This window comes from Tiliqua scincoides, chromosome 6 (genome assembly GCF_035046505.1).
Source record: "Tiliqua scincoides isolate rTilSci1 chromosome 6, rTilSci1.hap2, whole genome shotgun sequence".
Lineage (NCBI taxonomy): Eukaryota > Metazoa > Chordata > Lepidosauria > Squamata > Scincidae > Tiliqua > Tiliqua scincoides.
The window spans coordinates 85,174,104-85,197,337 of NC_089826.1; the positions used below are offsets into that span (position 1 = coordinate 85,174,104).

Sequence of the window (23,234 nt, forward strand, 5' to 3'; positions counted from 1 at the left end):
TGCAATTTGATCTGATAAAATTTGACCCTATCGGGGACTTGCGGTGGGTGGGGAGGCAGGTGAGGCAGAGCCTCCCTGCCAGAGTCCTTCGAAAGGCACCACTGCAGAAGCACGTGGGTTGAGTGGGCTTGAGCGCCTCAAATGGGGGCGGGGGCGCTTTTCAAAGGACTCCCGTGGGGAGGCTCTGCCTCACCTGCCTCCCCAGCCACCAAACAGCCCCGAAGCCAGTGCATGTCTACTTAGAAGTAAGCCCCATTATAGTCAATGGCCTTACTCCCAGGCAAGTGTGGCAGGGCTGCGTCTTCCAAGTGTGCCCCCTGTGAGCGCTGAACTGCAGTCACTGGCTAAGGGGCCTTAGAGAAGGTCTCAGCCAAGGCGCTTAGTCCTGATGACAAATTCCGCGGAACCAAAGCGGAAGTCCCAGTTGTGGCGGGGAAACCATTGCCCGGCGCGACTTCCGGTTTCCGATGCGGGACGACGCGGACCTTCGTTTCGAGCCCAGCCTGGCGCCGCTCTTCCCTCTGCGAAGATGGCGCCCCTCGCTTCACCGTGCCCGTTTCCATCATGGCGGCGACGTGCCTCGTTGCCAGGGCCCAAGATGGCCGCGGCGCGGGTGCAGCGGCTCAGTGACGTCACCGAGGCCGGGCGGAGCAGAGGGCCAAGATGGCGGCCGGTGACTGCGCAACATGGCCGGGCTTGCGCGAGAGCGTGCCCGCACCAAAGATGGCGCCGGCGGCTTCGGGGCGGAGCGGGCCTGCTCCGTGCCCTCAACGAGCGTGGCGGGGGAGCGCGCCCGCCCAGAAGAGCTGCTGCGTCCCGGCCGGGCTCAGCGTGGATCATGGCGGCGGCAGCAGCACCGGCAGCGGAGGTGGAGTACGAGTCGGTGCTGTGCGTGAAGCCCGACGTGAGCGTCTACAGGATCCCCCCGCGGGCCTCCAACCGCGGTTACAGGTGAGGCGAGGCGGGCCGCGCAGGCGTCCTACCTTGCGGGGCTGTTGTGGCGGCTCTGGCGCGCTCGTCACTGCGGCTTCCTGGGAGCGGAAAGCGGGTCCCTGCCCCGAGGAGCGTCCTCAGTGGGCGAGGCCCCTGCGCCTCTGGCTGTGCCGCCTCCTCTGAGAACTGTGTGTGTGATGATATACACACATACGCACGGAGTGTCCTGTGTCTGTGGAACTCCCTGCCACCAGATGTGGTGATGGTGATGGACAGAGCGGGCAAGGAGATGTTCTGCTCCCTTTCGCACAACACCACAGTGTGTGTGTATACATATTTGTGTATAGATACATTGTATATATGTGTGTGTGTACAGATACATATTTGTGTATATACATTGTGTATACATATATGTATGTGTGTTTGTATAGATACATATTTGTGTGTATATATATATAGATATATATATATATGTGCATGTGTGTATATATGTGTGTGTATATATATATTTATGGATATATACTTTGTGTGCACGCATATATATACCGCAGACACCCGCCTGTATGTCAATCCCACAGATAAGTCGAGGGCAGGTTTTGAGCCAACAATCATGGAATTTTCTGTGACCCTCGGATAAGTCAGGGGTTAAACTTAGGGAGGTGTCTGGCTATAGTTTTGTCTGATTTTACTCGAGGCCAGATCCTGAAAAATAACCCACCACTAATTGTTACCTAAGAACTGTAGTCTCTGATTAAAAACGTAGTAAAAGATCATAAGATACATTTTTATTCTTTTTAAATTCTGGTCTTCATCACCTTTTTGTAAGCACTGTAAACAATATACCAGTAAAATAGTGGTTCCCAACCTGGTATTCATGTACTCCCAGGGACACTCAACAGGACCTTTAGGGGTACTTGAAAAAGAATGGAATAATGGTAGAAAAAGACAGGTCATGCTCCAGAATGCCTTGCAAGACAGGAATGCCTTGCAAGGACCAGCAAGGCAGGAAGGGAGGTAGCTAGTTGGCTGTGAAAGCCCCACCAATAGCTAGTTTTTGATCATCAATTCATCTATGAACCAGTGATTGAAAACCAGCACAGTAAAAAAACTGAAAGATAATATGGAAAGTGATCAACCACCCAGAATTTCTCAACACACTTCTGGTGCAAAAGAGTGCAAAGGCAGAGTCTTCTGTTCTTCAAACAGATAAAAAGAGAAAACACTATGATAAATACATGAAGTCTGGGCTTTCATATAGAGGAGATGAGAGCTTGTATTATTAATTACAAACATTTTGCTAATATGAAGGGTACAATTTATGGAAATGGGCTGCCACGGGATATGCAAGTGAAAAGGGTTGGGAACCACTGCAGGAGAACCATGAATCAAATCCACCTTTAAGGTGTCTGGTGTGTTAAGCCAGAAGCTCTACATACAACATACAACCCATAACGCATAACTGGGAGTGTGCAATTCAATTCACAGCAGAGAGATGCAGCTGCTTTTTACAACCCTTTTTACTCAGAAGTAGACCCACTGCTTTCCATGGGTGTACTTCTTAAGTAAGGGTGCATTGAATTGTAGCCTGCTTCAGATGGAAAGGAGGATTCCCATCCTGGTGTTTCAAAAAACAGACCTGCTTTGCAAGCATTTGCCAAGCAGAACCAGGCTGCAGCAGGAGGAAGGAGAATAAAAGGTTAACACATTGCTTCTAAGGAGCTGTGCCTGCCTGCCTGCTGCTTGAGAAACTTGGTACCTGCCTGTTTGCCTGCCCTTGAGAAATGAAACTTTTCACAGTTGAAAGGCTCTGCCCTCTGACTGACCCGGAGATCAGGCGAAGTGAGAATTGGAGCTTGATTACTTGGCAGAAATTTCATGTACTGTGGGTGAGTATCTATGGTATAATCGCACATGTGTGCATGTGCATACATATATACAATGGTGTAACTGGAGGGGGGCAGAGCACTCAGGCTGGCAGCAAGGCAGGCAAGTGGCCCCTCCCTTCGGAGCCATTCCCTGGCAGGGGGAGCAAAACGGAGCCGAATAACACATATATATATACACATGCACACACATGTATGCATATTTACACAAACACACAGGGCCTTTCCTGTGCCAGTTCCTGTGTCTGTGGAACCCCTTGCCACCAGATGTGGTGATGGACAGAGTGGATACGGAGACGTTCTTTTCCCTCTCACACAACGCCAGAACCAGTGGACAGCCCCTCAAATGGAGTATCAGGAGAGTTAGGACAGACCAAAGGGAATGTTTCTTCGTTCAGCATGTCATTAGTCCGTGGAACTCCTTGCTGCAGGATGTGGTGATGGACACAGTGGACAGGGGGACATTCTTTTTGTTCTCGCACAACACCAGAACCAGGGGTGGTGGTGGTTAAGTCAAGCTGTTTGTCTCCTTCTCCTTTTGCCTTCAGTTTTTCCCAGCATCAGGGTCTTGTCTAAAGAGTCCTCCCTTCTCATCTGGGGCCAAAGTTGTATTTCAGCTTCAGCATCTGTCCTTCCAGTGAACAGTCAGGGTTGATTTCCTGTAGGATGGACTGATTTGATCTCCTTGCGGTCCAGGGACTCTCAGGAGCCTTCTCCAGCACCACAATTCGAAAGCATCTTTTCTTCGGCACTCAGCCCTCCTTAGGTTCCGTCTGCCACAGCCATACATTACTACTGGAAAAACCATAGCTTTGCGTATACAGACCTTTGTCAACAAGGTGATGTCCCAGCTTTTCAAGTTGTCTAGGCTTACCACAGCTTTCCTCCCAAGAGACAAGCATCTCAAATGGAGTGTCACGAGAGTTAGAACAGACAAAAGGGAATATTTCTTTACCCAGTGTGCAATTAGTCTGTGGAACTCCTTGTCACAGGATGTGGTGATGGCATCTCAAGGCCTAGATGCCTTTCAAAGGGAATTGGGCTGATTTCTGGGGGGAAAGTCCATCACAGGTTACAAGCCACGACAGGTTAGTGCAACCTCCTGGCCTTAAAAGTAACCTATTCCTGAATGGTTGTTATCTTGTTATCTGGTGTGCTCCCTGGGGCATTTGGTGGGCCGCTGTGAGATACAGGAAGCTGGACTAGATGGGCCTATGGCCTGATCCAGTGGGGCTGTTCTTATGTTCTTATGTAATGCCGGACCCGAGGGAATTGCACCAGTAATCTCAGTGTGAGGGGAGGGAGTGAAAGTAGCAAGGAATGAATGAATGAACGTGATTGGATGCAGCAAAGCACTTCACACCCTCAGAGAGCATGATAGACATGCGCCCGGTTTATTATTTCTAAAGTGCCCAAGATCTACTGCTGTTCTGCTTGTTCTAGGAGGCTTTTTCTGTTTGTGCAGGAGTGTTGAGAGAAAACTTAACCTTTGGCAGTAATTGAGGTTCCAGACTCTGTAGAGCAGTGTTTCTCACACATTTAGCACTGGGACCCACTTTTTAGAATTAGAACCTGTCAGGACCCACCAGAAGTGACATCATCAAGCAGGACAATTTTTGACAATTCTAGGCTACAGTCCTACCCACACTTACCCAGGAGTAAGTCCCATTTATTATCATGGTTAAAAGCATCCTCACAGTAGCCTGTTAAAAGTACAGGTCTGTAACGTTTCCCCAAATGCAGTCACATACCTTGTTAGCATCTAGTCTAATATATTAAAAATAAAATATTGAAATGAATGGAAACCCACCTGAAATTTGCTCTCAACCCACAGTTTGAGAAACACTTCTGTAGAGTCATTGAGAGAGACTTGGCCTTAACATTGGCAAAGCTTTTGGTTGCCTTGGTAGTAATATCTGCCTGGCCTCTGGGTTTAGCTGGGGAAGAAAGGTCTAACAGGGAAGGTTTATCAGGAAACTGGTGTGATTTATGTGCTTATGTACTATTTTTCTGCTATACTTACTTGCTATTTGATCTGACTATAATATCTGTCTTTTTAAGAAACGTCTTTGTTGAACTTACCTTGTGGTCCTGTTGTCTCAGTCTGTGTCCACCGAGGGACATTTGGCCTAAATTAACCCTGATCTGGGTAATTTTGGCAACAGGAGGATGCTGTGGCCCTGTGCTTCTGAATGGAGGGGATTGTGACAGTGCTGTTGTTGTCTTGTTTGGGGCACTTCCAAGGCCACAAGGTGGTTGTATGCAGACTCCTCCCCCCCATCATAGCAGTGGGACTAGTTGTACCTTCTTGGTGTGTTTGTGCCCCTTTTGTTCTGCTCTGTGCTGCTGCTTGCTCGCTCATCAGGCTGTATCACCCCCTCTACATTTTTTGGAATGTGTTTCTTTGCTTCCTCCCACCCTTCCTCCCTGGATAGCATAATGGGAGTGATCCCATTTTTCCCCTTGCAACAGTGCCATGATGCGGTCCTTGGACTGAGTCAGTGATTTGAGTCAGGCTTCCCAGGGAGCTTCATGCCTGGGCTTGGGTCTTCCTTGCCCTAATCCAGCAGTGCTGCAATCTTTGTGTGTAAATGCAGCCTTCCATGTTAGGGAGAAATGCTCAGAGCCCCATGACTTGGGGTTTCCTTATCTTGTGTGTTGACCAGGAGCTTCTGCCAGGCAGCAGCATTAAACTCTTACAGGAGAGCAAAGGCCATTCTTGACACTATCTCAGTCCTCTCTCTGTGTGCTTTCCCCTGTTGTAGGGTCAGGAAAGTGCAAATGAAGACTGTCAACTAATTAACCTGTTTGCTGCCCTTGATAACATCTCCTCTTCTTTGCTGAGTGGGTTCACTTCCTTCTGCTGATGTCTGGTAGAGAAAAAACATCCTTTTGTTTTCTGAAACACTTTCCCTCCTCTGCATCTCTGTTCCCTTGTTGTAAGTGTGAGTGAGTCATCCTCATGCAGTTTTCATTGGTGACAAATCCACTCTTTTCCCTTTTATCTTGTCACGAACAGTCATGAAGGGATCTGCAAAATCTTCTGGTTTGTGCATCAGTCAGCACTGGCCGTCCTAGATCAATGAGCAGGTGAATGTTTTAAAGCAGTACTGCTTGACTTTCTGCTGAACGCACACATCCCATGCACAATCTGAAGTGGGCTTGAGCCTTGCTTGTGGTTCAAAGGGATGAGCAACAGTCACAGGTGTCTTTAGTTTCCATGAAGTTCTGCATCTTCTGAAGATCAAGGCTGGAACACCTCTGGTGGTTTGTTTGCTCAGATAGAGCCTATTGTTGTAAACACAGTCAGAGATGTGAAGGGCAGGAAAGAACGGAGTGTGTGCCTTTACCTTGAGATTTTTTTCCCCCATTGGAAGCATGATGCATTTGGGGAAAATGGAAGAAAAGCAAAATAGAAAAGACCTTTTATGTAATATATTTGAGAGCTATGTCTTTCATTCTTTCTGAGAGAGAAAATGCTTCATAAGAGGGTGTTTTTCATTCCCCCCCCCCGATTTCCATATTTTCCATTGCAGAAATGGTGGAGGGGAATCAGAAGTGTTACTACAAATCTGAGACTCAAAGGTAGGGCTGCACTAGCTGCTAGGAGCAACTGTGTGCCCCACTTAACCTGTAAGCTGGGGAGGGGGGGTAGTGTCAACTATTTAAACTCAAAGGAGCATGTGAGGGAGGGAGCAAAACTTGGTCTCTGGCTTACTGTGTATACGTCACACACATGTTCTGAGGATGCCAAGCTTGCTTTGTTTTTGATTCATTTATACATATGTTAGCGCAGGGATGTCAAACTCATTTCATAAAGTGGGTCTGAATAGCATTCATGAGGGCTGGAGGTTAGGCAGGAAGTGAGGTCATGACCAGAAATAAGCACTTTTTCTCACTTAGGAACTCATTAACTGCAAAAGACAGAAGAGAAAATATGCATATCTTGATCATATTTCAAGATATGGGAGAGCCCAATTATCAAGCTGGTCACACTTTCAGCAGTACCACCTCACACTACTCAGCAGCTGAGAGCTCAAGGGTCAGATAAAAAGCTTCAGTGGGCCGCATCCAGCCCCCAAGACTTATATTCGATGCCCCCGTGTTAGCAACTATTGATGTGGAATCGGAGAGTTGGAAGGGACCAACCAGGTCATCTAGTCCAACCCCCCTGCCTGTAGCAGAAAAACTCTCCTAGAGCATCTCCAGCAAGTTTTTGTCAAGCCTCTGCTTGAAGACCTCTAGGGAGGAAGAATCTGCCGCATCCCTCATCACCGCCTTCTATTCCACTGCTGATCCATCAAAAGTTACTTCCTGCATGCTTGATAATGACTTGTGTACAGGGTGACCAGACATCCTCTTTTTCCAGGATATGTCCTTTTTTAAGCCTCATGTCCTGGAAAATTACTTAAATATCCTCCTTTCCCCTGTGAGTAGGCCCCTGCAGGCAGCATATAGCCTCTTTGTAATTAATAAATTATATGTAATATAGTTCTAAATTTAATAAGTATAATAGTTTAAACTAATCACATGAAAGCAATATGTGAGTATTTTTAGCTTTTATTTTGTCATGTTTACTCTTTCTGGATGTCCTACGTTTTGGGATGCCTTGTCCTCTTTTGTGGTTGTTGTTATTATTATTATTATTAACAGTATTTGTATACCGCTTTTCAACTGAACGTTCACAAAGCGGTTTACAGAGAAAAATCAAATAACTAAATGGCTCCCTGTCCCAAAAGGGCTCACAATCTAAAAAGATGCAAAAGAATACCAGCAGACAGCCACTAGAACAGACACTGCTGGGGTGAGGTGGGCCAGTTACTCTCCCCCTGCTAAAAAAAGAGGAGCACCCACTTGAAAAAGTGTCTCTTACACATCTGGGCACCCTGTTTGTGTAAAAACAAAGCATTGGTCCAGCAACTTTATGCATATTTATGCAACTTTATGGGGCAGGATGTCTAGTCTAGAGGGTAGAGCCTCCGTCTGCCTGAAGATAACATCCACAAGGTCGCCAGTTCGAGGCCACCAGCACCGTGTGACCTTGAAGCAGCTGATAAGCTGAAGCCAAGCTATTCCATCTGCTCTGAGTGTGGGAGGATGGAGGCCAGAATGTGAAGCCAGATCGGAATGAAACACCTGAATGTAGTGGTTCTTGAAAGAAAGAACCTTCTTTCAAATTGTAAAAATCCCTATTTAATAAGGGATTTAAATAAAGCCTGCCTATGTAAACCGCCTTGAATAAAGAATAAAGACCAAGAAATGAGGTATATAAATACCTGTTGTTGTTGTTGTTGTTATTATTATACATTGTGAGCCTGAGGGCAGGGTAAGTCTCCTTTAAACTTTTGTGCAATTGTTGAGGTTTTAGATACTATAGAAATATTGTGTTGATGCTTATGCCATGGATAGGAGCAATCTCTAATGTCCAGTAGAAACACCCCCTTTTATGCTTATCTTGAATTTTTGTTCCCCAGCTGGTTGGAAAGGAGAGTTGGTGAGTCCTCTGTCTTGTCTCTTCATGAATAACCTCATCAAATGGATTGTTCATTGGACCATCTAAAACTGAAAGCACCATCTGCAGGCCAGATCTGGGCCCCCTTGGCCCCAGGCGGGGGAGGCTAAATGTACTCTGGCCCCAGATTGTGACAAAATAATCAGAGCTGTTTAAAAAAAAACCCTGACTGTACAGGAAGCTGAGCAGAGGGTGTTCTTTTCAGTGACTATTTGCTTGTCTGTTTCCCCTTCAGGGCTTCTGACTGGAAACTAGACCAGCCGGACTGGACAGGACGCCTCCGCATTACCTCTAAAGGCAAAATTGCGTACATAAAACTAGAAGACAGAGTTTCAGGTGAGGCCATTAGAAAGTAGCATCCAACAATAAAGTGGGTGACATGTTGTCTTGATCAAGGAATATCCTTGGTGTGCATTCAAATACTATATTTATTTTTTAATTAGAAAGCATTTATATCCCACCTTTTCAAGGCAGCTGAGCTCCTTCAGTCATATTAGTGCTTACTGCTTTGCTTGATTACATTGAATTGAATATGTATGCACTAGGAGTGATACTGCATTGTCTCCGCTGATGTTTCTTCACTGCATGTTGTTTTGGGTGGCATCCCATTTGGTGGTGGTAGAGATGCACATTAGTCCATCTGTAAAATATTGAGTGTGAGTCACAGAAGTCATAATGTGCTCTGTCTCTACCTCATTCTTCCCTGTGCTGTGGCATAGAGATGATAGATTTCATGGGGTGATGTGTAGATGGGCATGAATCAACACCTCTGCATAGGAAGAGCAGGAGGAGTTGTTCTCCAGCACAGAACAGTTTGCAATGGCAGTTGGCTAAGGGTAGGGGGTCTCCTAACCTCGGCCCTAGGACCAGATGCGGTCCATGACAAGCTTCTTTCCAGCCTGCAGCAAGCCTCTGGACCCCTGGAAGCCTCTGGCTTGCTCAACTGATATGACCAGAGCAGTGCTCCAGTTGTATCTGGAAAGTGTTCTGAGAGCCGGGGAGGCCATGTGCCTCCCCTCAGAATGCCTTCTAAAGGCCTAAAAGCATCACTTCCTGGTTTTCCTGAAAAACCAGAAGTGATGTTTTTGGGCCGTCTGAAGGCTTTAGGTTCTCTGAGGTTTTCTAATGTATTTATTAAAATTTTAAAATGTATTTATTTTTCTAGCCCTCAACACCATACCAGATGTTTGATGTGGTCCTCTGGCCTAAAAGTTTAGAGACCCCTGACCTAAATCTTTGTAGTTGGTACTGAATTGTTCACTGTGAAGCTGTTTAGGCACTGAACTACTGAGATGGTGTTGACCATGACACTAAACCGACATGGTAAATATGCCACTGGAATACTTGACAGTGGTGTTGCCAATGCACTTTATGCTTGGGGCAGGTGTCACCCCCTGCTACACAATGTGTCCCCCCCCCACATACAATGACAAGTTATGGGTGCTGCTGGCAGCAGCAGGCCCAAGATTGATTGCGCCTGGCATGTGGGTGAAAACCACAGTACCCAGAAGTAGGTTGGTGGAGACATTGTGTTGTAGCGTCATTTCACTGCCATTTGCTTCTGGAGTGCCCCAATTTGGTGCCAAGGGTAGGAGGGCCCATCCAAACAGAGCTCTGCTTGCCAGTCAGGACTGAAAACTCAGCTGGCAACAACGTGTGCTCCCCCTGGCGTGCCCTACCCAGCTCGAGTCACATTGGACTTGCTATACCACTGGTCCTTGACTCTCTTCTTTACGTTAAAAATGGCTGTAATTCATGGGTTCAGAGAATAGTGGTGGTCTGCTGCTCTTAAATAAACTGGATTCCATACACAAGCTATGGAAGGACCCAGGCTTGAAAGTTGCCCAGCTGTGGTGCAGATTAATTTGACAATTAGGCAGTGCCAAATGAGCCCTTAAGATGCACTTTTAACCACACATGGATATTCACCCATTTCTGCCCAGCCCACAGGTGTACACATTTGATCCCTGTTGCATATATGCAACATTGGGGGCAGAAATGGCTTAATTGGGTGGCAAGCTTAATGACTTGTCGAAGGGCCCAATCCCATCTGACTTTCCAGCATTGGTGCAGCCGTAATGCAGCTCCTGAGTAAGGGAACAAATGTTCCCATACCTTGAGGAGGACTTTGTGACTGCCTCCCCACCACAGGATGCAGTGCGCACCCCATTGGCACAGCTACCCTGGCACTGGAAATTGGATAGGATTTGGCCTTCAAACATGAATATAAACAAGCGTTGCAATGTGGCTGATTTCTACACTGTTTGTTGTTGGCCCCTGCAGATAATAATGCTTACCTTTACAGGCTTGTTGTAAGGGTCCTGTAAGACATCAGGATATTATATGTGAAGCACTATCAGTGTGCAAAGTGTTATACAAGTGTGCTTAACTAATGTATTGGCTTGGTCAGGTCTTTTTGCTGGAGATGCCAAACCAGGCCCCCAAACTTCACCATAACTCTAACTCACAAGTTTGCTTTAGTAAGTGAAAATGTGGGGATTCTGCTTCACACAGTTGGAAGATCTTGGGTTAGCAGAGTTAAGGCTGCTCAGTTCGCTCCAACTGCCACAGATATGAGCAGTCTAGGTGTTGCTTATCTGTGCATCAGTTGCCTCCTTGTGATCAAGTTGCTGGTATGGTCTGTATATAATGTGTGGCTGCTGTTAGCAAGGAGCTTGGCAACTTGGTACATGATGACGTCATGTTGTGTGGTACGTGTATGTGTAGAGCTGGCAGCAGTAGAAATTCCTCACAGTGGATCTTGATAGGTTGGGGCATAGGGGAGGTCATATATTGACTGCCTCTGTTTGCTCACAAGGGAAGACTTTCCACGGTATTTCATCATGGGAATTATTTACTGAAAATGAAATGCTGCGCAGTGTTGAGGACTGACTTGCAAGAAACCTGCAACACTAGCTTATCAGTGAGCCTTTTTCAGATTTTAGAAAATGTATATTCAGCCATGCTTTACTGAATTATCCTTCTTGGTCTGTTGCTTGAGAGCCCTTGGGCACAGCCATCAGTATTTTGAGAGAAAAGTGTTTTGATGCTATCTATCTTTGATATTAGAAGCTTACTGGTATTTGGACAGAATGAATTGCAGAAACAGAACTGAAGTAAAATGTTGTCGCAATACTGATGTTTGTGAGCTAAGGTTTAGCAAATGGTCCCCTGCAAATGAGGTGTTGCCCTTGATCCTGGAGACGTTGGTGGTTTGTAATGCTCAGGGACAAGTGGTCTACGTCATTCTCCAGTCTCTTTGCAGGAATAAATCTATTTGGGTCTTGAACACCGTGCTTTCTTGTGTGTCCTCAGGGGAGCTTTTTGCACAAGCCCCGATCGATCAATATCCCGGCATTGCTGTGGAGACTGTGACTGATTCCAGCCGGTACTTCGTCATCCGGATTCAGGATGGGAATGGTGAGAAGGCAGGATTTATTGATCATCAGCTGAAATGGAATTATTGGGTGGCTGCAAGGAGGCTCTAATCAAGCTGCCTTCAGTGCAGCAGGGATAAAACAAATCAATGATTTAAAAAATGGAACTTAGAGAATTTTATATTTTAAAAAATGTTTAAACACAGTAATACATCCTATAATGCTGCTTTGTTTAGCATTGATTTGTTACAGCTCTCTTTATCCTGGTGTGATTGACAGTTATTCTAGCCAAAGGTGGAGTACAGTTATAAACTAACAGTGCAATCTTATCTTGCGCTGGAACAGGCAAACAAGGAGGCTTGCGCTGTATCCAGCATGAGATAGGGGGCCAAAGTGGCTCAGCCAGAGGTAAGGGGAAACTCTTCCCCTTACCCCCAGATAAGCCACAGCCCCTCCTTGAACTTGCCTCACCTCTAGAGGTGGCACCAATCCAAGGAGAGTGGAGTGGCTTGAAGTCATTCCACACTGCTTGGGAATGGGGGTTGGGATCCAGCATAACAGCTGGATCCCAGCCCTGCCTCCTGCTCCCTGCCCGCCCACCCCCAGGACCACCCTCCACCTGCCCTCCCCTGTCCCGGAATGCCCCCCTCCCACCTCCTCCTCACCCATCCCAGAGCCTTGCATCAGCAGAGCTTGGCCAATGCAAGGCTCCCTCTGCAAGCCACCACAGAGGCTGGACGCAGCCTCCGTGTGCCAGTGCACCGTTGTGTGCTGGCGCAGCTTGCTCCCAAGGAGGTGCAAATGTGCTTTACTTGTGGCAGCCTAACTTGTGGTTAGGATTGCGCCTTAAGGCAACAAGCATTGCTGCTGAATGGATTCCGGTCTGTCAAGGCAGCCTGCAGCTTCCTTGATAGGTTCAAATGCTAGCAGTGTGTTGTGTCCCTTTTGCCTGAGTCAGTCTTGGGGGTTGGGTTCTTTGTCACCGTAAGCCACTCTGCTGATCGGCTGTTCCACTTCCCTGCACAGGGCGAAGTGCCTTCATTGGCATCGGCTTTGGAGATCGTGGTGATGCCTTTGACTTCAACGTGGCCCTCCAGGATCACTTCAAGTAAGTTTTCTCTGTCTCTAGCACAGCAATTGTCGATGTTTTTCTTCTTGCACCACGCTGATCTCTCCGGTCTTCTCTATGGTGTTTGTCTCTTGTGATGTCACTTCCAGGAGACTATTCTGGGTTTTATGGCTCTGTTTCTAGGGGAACTGTAGTGACGAATTGTCTGTCCCTCTTCCTCTATGAGCAGAGGAAGGAGGACAGAGAATTCATTGCTACATTCGGTTGCACTAGAAACAGCCACAAAACCCAGAAGAGTTTTTCAGCTGCTGTGCTCTCACGGCACACCAATGAAAATTGTTGCTGTAGCATTTGCTCAATTCCCTTGGGGTAGTTTATCTCCCTGAATGTAGAAGTTGGACCACTCATTCATCTAGCTCCAACCTGTGCTTTATTTGGCACCATCTCTCCAAGGACTTCGGCAACTTACGCCCAAATCCCAACCAACCAGCTGTGCCAATGGGCCGTGTGCTGCATCCTGCAGTTGGGGGCACTCATGGAGGCCTCCTCAAAGTAAGGGAATGTTTGTTCCCTTACCTTGAAGCTGCATTGCCCTTATGTCAGTGCTGGAAAGGATTGCGCCCTTAGTTTCTTGGCTTAGCTGCCTGAACTCCTTGGGCTTGAACCTGGGGTCTTCTGCACACCAAGCAGCTGATCTTCTACTGGGCTTCGGTCCAACTCTGAATGTTGCACATGTTCATGCTTCTCAGCTGCTGCTCTCAAGAGGGACACCCTCATCTGGTGAAGCTCTGCTTGCTGCCCAGATGTTGGGAAGTAGGAGTTGGTGGTATGCTATCAAAGGTAAGGCAGGATGAGCTGTGCCCCATCTCAAAGACGTTTACTGGAATGTCTTCCTCCAGCTTATTAGGGGCAGCCTTTAAGATTGAGAACTTTCAATACTGCAGAATTCAGTTGCTTGTCTCCTAAGCTGGTGTGTGTGGTGCTTACCTGTGCTGGTTTCCATTGTGTTTTTGGGCCCATTTCAAGCTGCTAGTTATCTACGCTGTCCTAAGTGATTAGTGTATCTGCTGTGGTACTTTCTCTCATATTAATCTTCTATTTAAATATTTCTATACAACCTTTCTCTGTCTTTACACAGGCTCAAGGCGGTTTACATAGACAGGCTAGTCCTAAACCACCATTTTTTTTTAAATGGGTTTTTTTCAAGTTCACTGAGGCACAGAACCCTCAGTTCACCAGATGTTTTCATCCGTGTGCAGCCATCATCCTGGCTGTGCTCTGCCCTTCCAAAACTTCACAGCAGTCACAGTTCACCTTCGGATGGTTCTAGGAAGTTATCCATCATTAGCCTCCGTCTTTAGGTCTTTAGCTGACCCCTCTCTGCATTCCACACCCTATCACAGTGCTTTCCGCAGTGCATTCTTTCATAGTGCCTCTCTGTTTTTCTATCCTTTATTCTGCAATTTAGGTGGGTGAAACAAGAGACGGAAATCTCCAAGGAATCCCAGGAAACTGACAACCGCCCCAAACTTGACCTTGGGTTTAAGGAAGGACAGACCATCAAATTGAACATTGGGGTGAGGATCTTGTAGTCCTTGTCTGCTCATTGTTTTCTCTGTTGGTGGGTGTGTTTCTTTGACTCTAATAGAGTCGCACTGATCTCTTTACAGAACATGCCAACAAAGAAGAGTGGTACCACCAAGCCACGTCCAGCTGGATCAGGTGGACTAAGTCTGCTTCCACCACCTCCTGGGGGCAAAATTGTTCCCCCTCCTGTCCCGCCACCTTCGTCAACTGCCATTTCTAATCATGTGACGCCGCCACCAGTGCAGAAATCCAACAACTTGAGCAACGCAGGTAAAAGCAACCCACATATGGGAAGGATCACCGAGATCAACTCTAGGGGGCTGCTTAAGCTTTGAATACACAAAAAGTTGGAAGGTGGCTAAGAAACTGCTCTACAAATCAGGAAGTTCTTGATCTGAATCTCATTTCTCCCATGAACTTGCTAGGTGGCCTTGGGCAAGTCACTGCCTCTTGGTTCTTTCCTGTTTTTCCCCACCCTAGTCTACAGCAGGGGTGCCCAAACCCCGGCCCTGGGGCCGCATGCCGCCCTCGAGGCCTCTCAATGCGGCCCTCAGGGAGCCCCCAGTCTCCAATGAGCCTCTGGCCCTCCGGAGATTTGTTGGAGCCCGCACTGGTCTGACACAACTGCTCACAACGCGAGGGCGACTGTTTGACCTCTCGCGTGAGCTGTGGGATGAGGGCTTCCTCCACTGCTTGCTGTTTCACCTCTGTGATGCTTTGTGCAAGGCCTTTTATAGGCCTTGAGCTATTGCAAGACCTTCATTCATTCATATAAGTTCCATCTCCAATATATTCATTTATGTAAACATATACAAATTTTAAATATAAATTAATTCTTTTTTTCCCCGGCCCCCGACACAGTGTCAGAGAGATGATGTGGCCCTCCTGCCAAAAACTTTGGACACCCCTGGTCTACAGCATGTTGGGGGGGGGGGGTTAACAATCCTTGCCTTGCAGAGTTGTTGTAAGAAAAATGAAAGAGTGTGTGAATGATGCATTTTGAACACTCAAAAATGCCATACAAATACTATGTTGCTATTGTTAAACTGGAGGTTTGCATACATTGTTACTGTGACTCCTGAAAAATGTACTTTCAGGTAGGCCTCCATATAGCACACTACTCACGACCCACACTTTGAGAACTCCTAGTGGAAGACATCTGGTCTGTCTAGCTCAGTATTGCCAACACTTACTGGCAATAGAAGCAGGCTGATGGAAAATGCCTGAGCTTGGCAAGAAAACTCCCAAGAAATGTTTAGTGAGATGACTGGACTAGAATAGTGAGACTTTTTATTTAAAAGGGAGGCACCAGTTGTAGCTCACAGTACCTGCATTCTCTCTGAAAGGGATAGGGAAGCTGGATTTGGCTGCCACCCAGAAGCCAAGGTTTTCAGGGCCTGAATAGAAGACCAGAGCCTGAGGCTTTTGCAAGATGCTTTGAACTTTCTAGAAGGAAGGCTGGAGTAGAAACATGATAAACTCTGTCTTTATTCTGACTGTTACCAGATATCCTGCTAGACTTTGATTCACCTCCTCCCATCTCGAAGGTGCCAGCACCTGCTGTGGTGCCAGCCACCACAGACCTCTGGGGAGACTTCAACACTGCATCCAGGTAACTGGCTATGAGAAGGGCAGAATAAATCATCAAGGTGGTTATGAGAGGTGCAAATGCCAGAGGGTGGGTTGGTTGGGAGGACTGAGCAGCACTGGTAGAGCCTTGAGAGTAGTCTAGCATCATAATCTCTTTTAAAAATCTGTATACAGGTTAAGTATCCCATATCCGGAATGCTATCAGAAATGTTCTGGATTTCAGATTTTCTAGATTTTGGAATATTTACATAAACATAATGGAATATTTTGGGGAGGAGACCTAAGTCTAAACAAGAAATTCATTTATGTTTTATATGTACCTTATACACATAGTCTGAAGGTAATTTTGGACAAGATTTTCAGTTTGTGCATGAAACACAGCTTGTGTACATTGAACCATGATTTCTTATCCTGTATGAATGTATGCTGGCAGGCGTCCAAGGTCGTGTTATGTCACATCAGTGTTCAAAAATGTTCTGGATTTCAGAGCATTCTGGTTTTCAGAATTCCAGATAAGGAGTAATCCACCTGTATTTAGCTAGCATTAACCAGATTAAAATATTTTAAAATATTAACTTGGCCAGTAGTGTGTGTGTGTGTGTGTGTGTGTGTGTGTGTGTGTGTGTGTGTTGCTAACCTGAGTCCAGTTTGGTAAGCAAGCCCCCTTATGAACAGTCCAAATGCATGAACTCTCTAGTTCTCAAAAAAACCAGGGTCAGGATTGCCACTGCACCTCTTCCGGTAAATTATGCCGTTGCCTTGGGGCGGCCATAGGAAAAGCCTTGTTTCTTCCTGCCAATTACAGTGGGCCCTCAGGATCTGTGGGGTGTCCCACAATTTCAGGACCCCTCCCCCACGGATAATTGAATCCATACGAGGACTTGAGCAGTGCTGCAGTTATCTGCCTGGGCCATGCCTGGCCTACTCCTGCTACCTGGGCCATGCCCATCCTGCAACCGGGAGGCATTTCTGGTTTGTGCCATCGCTATCTGGTTGCTGAAATCAGCAGCTGCTGAGTCAGTGAATCAGAAGGGCTCACTGTATTTCTTTATCTCTTTCAGTATTGAGATTCTCAGTATATCCTAGTTGGAAGGTCTTAATAGGGAAGAGGTGCTCTCTGACAGACATTCAGTCAATTCTTGCTATCTGCTAGAGTTAGGTCCCGGGAAAGTCTAGTGGATAGCGAATTCTCAGATAACCTCAATGATACCATAGGATCAACGGTTCATTTGGTTCAAGGGTACCCGGGGGGGGAGGGGTACCATCAGAAGAATCCAGCAGAAACTCTCAGGAAGCCAGTAGAGTGCAGCAGGAGCTGCCATCATATTTCTGAATGCTACAGAGACCTTCCAGAGGCTGCAGGGACTTTCTGAATGATACCTGTGACCACCCCAGACCCCTTTAAAATGGCCAGTGGAAGCTTCCGCTGGCCATTTTAAAGAGGTCTCTGCTGGTCACAGGCAACATTTTGAAGGTCCCTGCAGAGACCTTCCAGAGGCTGCAAAGCAGATAACAAGAACAGAGGTGTAGATAATGACATGTTAATTCACATATAAAGACAACTGACTGTAGGTCTCATGATGTCAATGTCCATGATGGCTCTCTGAACCAGCATCAGACACAGCCACCATCCGTTTTAATGCTCTGCATTCTCTTTCAGCAACATTCCCAGCCAGTCTCCCCAGTCGTCCAGTTGGGTCCAGTTCTGAAGGAATTTGAATGGGTGAAGTGGGGAATGGACCTATGACCGAGTCTAGAGGGATGCCTTTCCAGATGGACTCGGAGTGGACTGCTGTCCTTGGGTCTTCAGTCAAACCATAAAACGTTCGGACAATCCTTCTATTTTAAGTGTCCATTTACATTGACGCTCATTATTGGGTTTTTTTAAATTATGTTACAAAACTGCAAAAAAACCTGTGGGGGACATGCTTCAGAAATCTGCCCTATGCCCACTTTGGAAGTGGTGGAGTAGGGGAGGGGCCAAGGAGTCATTGTCATCATGGCTGCGTCTGTGGAGAGCAGTTAAATTGATGCTACCTTGAGTAGGAGGAGAGAAGACTGAGAAGACTTGGTGTCTAACGGTGGTTTACTAGCTTAGGTTACTTCTCTAGACTCTCCCACAGCGGTAGCCATCTTAGCTGGGATGGGTTGACTGGCAGTACCAAGTAGAACAATATCTCTTTTGATGACCTGTTTTTACACCAGGAGAAAAGCAGATTTCATTCTGGAGCTCCTTCTTGGTAAGCTGCCTTGTCATGGTAAGGGCATTAACTTGCCCCTTCCCCAATAGTCTGTCTTTCCTCTACTGTGGTAGGGCAGGACTGAAGGAAGTGTGTGTGCAAGTTTATCTGTGCAGCAGGTTCTGACCATGTTCCATAGATCTTGCTCTGGGGAGGCGCCTACAAATGCCCCCTCAACCTTACCTCTTGCACTCTGAAGATACTTCAGAGCCCTTTTAAACTGGAAATGTGTAAAAAACCCAGCACTAGTCACCTGTTTTCACCCTTGTGGGTAGTGAGAGCAGGGTCGCTTATGCGCTAGGGCAGTGGCGCTACTTGGCTTCCTTTTCATGCCTGGTTATCTAGGCTAAGCAGTTCACTTCGGATGCCTGCGTAGCATAACCTCTACAACTGGAATGTGTTGGTTATGAAAAGAAGCCCAGGATCTCTGCAGCTTGTGGAGGGGCAGTTGATTGCCAGTGGAAGACTGGCTGCCATCTCCTTGCCCAATGTTGCACTGCACGGACTTGTCATGCATACATTTCAGGGTTTGAGGGAGTGAACTTGCTAATTGGCTTGGTGTGTTTTCTTTTTTCCTGGGCCAGTGTGTTTTACCTTATTATGCTCCCCTTAGAGCTCCCTAACAAGTACTAATGGATTATGAGTCGCTTTGCATAGAATCTCTTTTTGCCCATATTCTGTGCAAAGATCCTGCTTTACTGGGCCACTTTTTGCCTCTCCACTGCCTGCTCTGGGTGGTTGTGCAGCTTCACCTCTGATTCCCTTTGTTGCATACTGTGTTCTTGCAATGGCACTAACTGGATCTGCTGTGCACGAACCCCTAACAGCAAGATCCACTTGATTACTAAACACTAGATTGTTCAGTTGCACAGTAGTCTTTTTCTTGTGATGCCAATAGACAGAAATAGCTGTCCTGTCATATCAGTGGGAGGCCTGTGTGGACACAACCAGTTTCCTCCCTGACCCTGTGGTTTGGTGCTTTTCTTAGATGGGTGTAGCTCAATTGAGGACCTTCTGAACAACCTCCTGATGGTTCTCCTTGGGTCATATCTTGGCCAATTCTTGAACTGTTCTGCAGTTTATTGGTCTGTTTACCAGGAAGAGCAGAAACTTAAGGGGTTCTGCTAAAGTTGTTGTATGCACATTACTGAACTCTAGATATATCACTTGTGGGAATTTAGGACCAGTTTCTGATTTCTAAGGATGTATATGCTTTAGATGCCTAGCTAGTTGTTGCCTTCTCTCCCCCCCCCCCCCAACTCCTAAACTTAGCTGTTCCTACAACTAGGTGGATCTTTCCATGTTTTGTCTCTACCGGTTGTAAAACTGTTTTCCATCTTCACCCAACTCCTTTCCAGGTAGCCCCCTATCAAAGTCAGAATTGTGGAATCTGACTGAATATTCCATATCGGTGACAGGTCCTGTCATTTCAATAACTGGGAGCCTCTTCCTCTGTGTTTGTTTTGTTTTTTTTTAAAGCTAGTATTATGGAGATAATATATTATGTATGAGCAAAAATGGAAGTAAAATTTCACCTATATGTATATAAAGCATAAGATGTACCTGTTCAATAACAGCAATTAAAATCAAGGATAAAATTGGAAAAAAACATGTGTTTGTGTTGCTGCATGTGGGTTTTTAAAGGGAACAAAACTCTGGACATGTTTCCTTGCAATTTCAGTGCATTGTAGGAAGAAAAGGAGACTATCTAGACCTCTGCTGGGCTGGACATTATGTGGACTGCTTGATCTAACTGAAAAATAAGGTGGCTATGGGGAGAGGAGCAAGTAATGGGAAGAAAGTTAAGAACGAGGAGGAGCAGAATGAGTGCTAGAGTCTGTAATCTCTGACCAAAGCTGTTCTGCACAGTCAGCCTCTCATAGGAAGAGGAACTTGCATAGTGAGAAAAGAGCAAACTCCAATTGCAACAGGAGAAGGGATGGAGCAAGGAAAAGGGCCCATAAGAAGCTAAAGGAACTGTGGGCTCTTCTCATCTGCAGGCCCAGCATCCGTGGATTTGAGGATCTGTGGATGCAGCTAGAAGTTGCTGAGGTGAACAGGAAGTGGCTTCTGGTCCAGGAGGCCTTGTGAGGAGGCTGGGAGGCCAGCATGACCTCTGGAGAGCCAGGGGTGGCCTCTAGGTGAATATTTCCGGTGCCACACACACACCCCTGCAGATCCCAGCATCTGCAGATTTCAGTGTCTGGGGTTGGGTGGGTGGGTCCTGAAACAAATCCCCCACAATACCAAGGGCCCATTGTATATAATTTCTAGCAGAGATGCGGTGGTTCGAGAAGCAGAACTCCAACCTGGCTTCCGTGGTTCAAGTTCATGTGAGTGGTGACCCAACCACTTTAGCATTTTGATTTCTGTAAGAGATTGCAAGGGGGTTTGGCTTAATTTGACTCTGGCTTTGAGATCAGGTTTGACATAGTCTAGTTTTTCTACTCATCTGTGAAGAGCAAGGACAAAATTTGCTCTGGATCCCTCTGCCTTTCTCTTCATTCTCAAAGGGCTTGGGAGTCAGACAGAAGTCAAGGCAGTTCTGCCTGAATGAGTTTAACCCAAGGAAAGGGGAAGCTCCAACCAGGTGCTGCTGGCCTGATCAGATGTACTGGAACTCTCCCTCTGATTTAGAGGCATGGTGGAAGGAGGGTACATGGTTAAAAGACAACTTAATTGTCCATCATCGTCATCATCATCCCCCACAACATGTTACATCAGCTTTCCTACAGCACAATAACAATGTTACTGTTTTGGAGTGATAACAATTCACTTTGCTTTTCAGCCACAGGAAAATTGATGAAAGCAAGGGTGAACTTTGGATTGTATTGGCAACCTTCAGTCTCGAAAGACTATGGTATCGTGCTCTGAAAGGTGGTTCTGGCACAGTGTCTAGTATGGCTGAAAAGGCCAATCCGGGAGTGACAATCCCTTCCACACCGGGAGCAAGTGCAGTCTGTCCCTGGTCTGTCTCCCTGGCTATGGGCCTTCCTTCTTTGCCTCTTAGCCTCAGACTGTTGGCCAAGTGTCTCTTCAAACTGGGAAAGGCCATGCTGCACAGCCTGCCTCCAAGCGGGCTGCTCAGAGGCCAGGGTTTCCCACTTGTTGAGGTCCATCCCTAAGGCCTTCAGATCCCTCTTGCAGATGTCCTTGTATTGCAGCTGTGGTCTACCTGTAGGGCGCTTTCCTTGCACGAGTTCTCCATAGAGGAGATCCTTTGGGATCCGGCCATCATCCATTCTCACGACATGACCGAGCCAACGCAGGCGTCTCTGTTTCAGTAGTGCATACATGCTAGGGATTCCAGCACGTTCCAGGACTGTGTTGTTTGGAACTTTATCCTGCCAGGTGATGCCGAGAATACGTCGGAGGCAGCGCATGTGGAAAGCGCTCAGTTTCCTCTCCTGTTGTGAGCGAAGAGTCCATGACTCGCTGCAGTACAGAAGTGTACTCAGGACGCAAGCTCTGTAGACCTGGATCTTGGTATGTTCCGTCAGCTTCTTGTTGGACCAGACTCTCTTTGTGAGTCTGGAAAACGTGGTAGCTGCTTTACCGATGCGCTTGTTTAGCTCGGTATCGAGACTAATTATCGAGCTCGGTATCGAGACTAATTGTTTAGCTCGGTATCGAGATTTAACTTTGGATAAATTCATGCTAATTATTACATTAGCTTAAGCACAATAAAGCTCCCACAAGGTGCATTGAGAAGATACCATTTGCTAAACATCCCACAGCCCTCGTACTCATAGAGGCTTACATAGATGTGACCCTTTGCAGAGTCCCTCTGCCATCTTCATCAGGAATAGAAGAATCCAACTTCTCTGTGTTCAGGCACCCATATCGATTACATAAGCAAAGAGGCTTTCTCAGTTATTGCTCCTAACTTGTCCTTCGCTTCCCTTGACCCTTCTTTTCCCATTTCCTTGATTAGTTGAAAGGAAACACTGTATTTCTTTATTCAGATTGTAATTAAATCTGTGAAACTCATTGCCAAGATGTGGTGATGGCACCTGGCCTAGATGCCTTTAAAAGGGGATTGGACACATTTCTGGAAGAAAATCCATTACAGGTCATGAGAAGCAGGCGATCGCTGAATGCCAGATGCAAGGGTGTAGCAATGGGATACCAGGGATCTTGTTGTCTTGTGTGGTTCCAGGGGCTTTTGGTGGACTCCTGTGGGACACAAGAAGTTAGGCTAGATGGGCCTTTGGCCTGATCCAGTGGAGCTCTACTGCTTTTGTCTTGTCACTTACCAACCCGCTTTATTGTCCCTTTAATCCTGCCTTCTCGTGGCTTCCATTGGCTCACCTTTCTACCACATAATGAACCTCCCCCTGCTGTATTCAAGTGTGCTGCTGGCTTCCCTATTCTCAAGAAACCATCCCTGGACTCTTCCTGCTCTCCAACCCCCACCAGATGTCCTGTTTGTCCTTTGTCTTCAAACTCCTGGCGCACACAAGCTCTTACTGCCTTGAGTTTTCTCTTGATTCCCTCCTACCTTCTGTGCCAGGCTTCACTGAAAGAACTCTCATGGAAATCACAGTACTTGCTGCTAGGGTGAAAGAGATGCTGTCCTCACTCTTAGACTTGCTGCTGAGTTAGACATAGTTGATCAGATTGTCCTGTCTTATTTGACTGATTTTTTTATACCATAGGCCTCGCCAATTCTGTTTTATACAATTAGATTCTCGCCTAATCTATTATACCTTCAAGTTTTCCGCAGACATGAGCTCTCTGCTTTTCCTTTCTATCAAACTCCTTCAGAGATCTTGGCTCCTTGTTTTGCCCTTCATGCCATCTTTGGTTTTGATCTTGCAAAACCCCATGGCTTTCAGTGACATTTGTATGTTGATCCAACTCTTATCTCTCAACTGCAGAACTTTCTTCCTCCATTTAGTCTTTCATCTCTGCTGGAGTGCTTCATTGCCTCAAATTCAATATGCCCAAAACAGAACTTCTCATCTCTTCATCCCAAACCCCTCCTTGCCTAGTCAATGTTAGCATCTACCCTGCTGAGCATGCTCAAAGCCTTGGTGGTCT

At 46.7% G+C, this 23,234-nt stretch overlaps 1 protein-coding gene across 1 annotated transcript; it reads left to right on the top strand.

Annotated features, from left to right (window-relative positions):
* The first annotated feature begins 775 nt into the window (after positions 1–775).
* NECAP1 (NECAP endocytosis associated 1) lies at positions 776–19,800 on the top strand. Its single transcript, XM_066632016.1, has 8 exons — positions 776–951; positions 8,564–8,664; positions 11,644–11,748; positions 12,732–12,813; positions 14,243–14,351; positions 14,445–14,631; positions 15,868–15,973; positions 17,612–19,800. Exons 1-8 carry the CDS (start codon positions 839–841, stop codon positions 17,658–17,660), a joined length of 852 nt encoding a protein of 283 aa, XP_066488113.1. The 5' UTR covers positions 776–838; the 3' UTR covers positions 17,661–19,800.
* Positions 19,801–23,234: the final 3,434 nt, after the last annotated feature.

Bases quoted from the DNA above. Each gene is read 5' to 3' on its own strand.
- NECAP1 (XM_066632016.1), top strand. From the start codon at position 839: ATGGCGGCGGCAGCAGCACCGGCAGCGGAGGTGGAGTACGAGTCGGTG. The intron at 8,665-11,643 runs GTGAGGCCATTA...GTGTGTCCTCAG, and splicing joins ACTAGAAGACAGAGTTTCAG to GGGAGCTTTTTGCACAAGCC. The intron at 12,814-14,242 runs GTAAGTTTTCTC...TCTGCAATTTAG, and splicing joins GCCCTCCAGGATCACTTCAA to GTGGGTGAAACAAGAGACGG.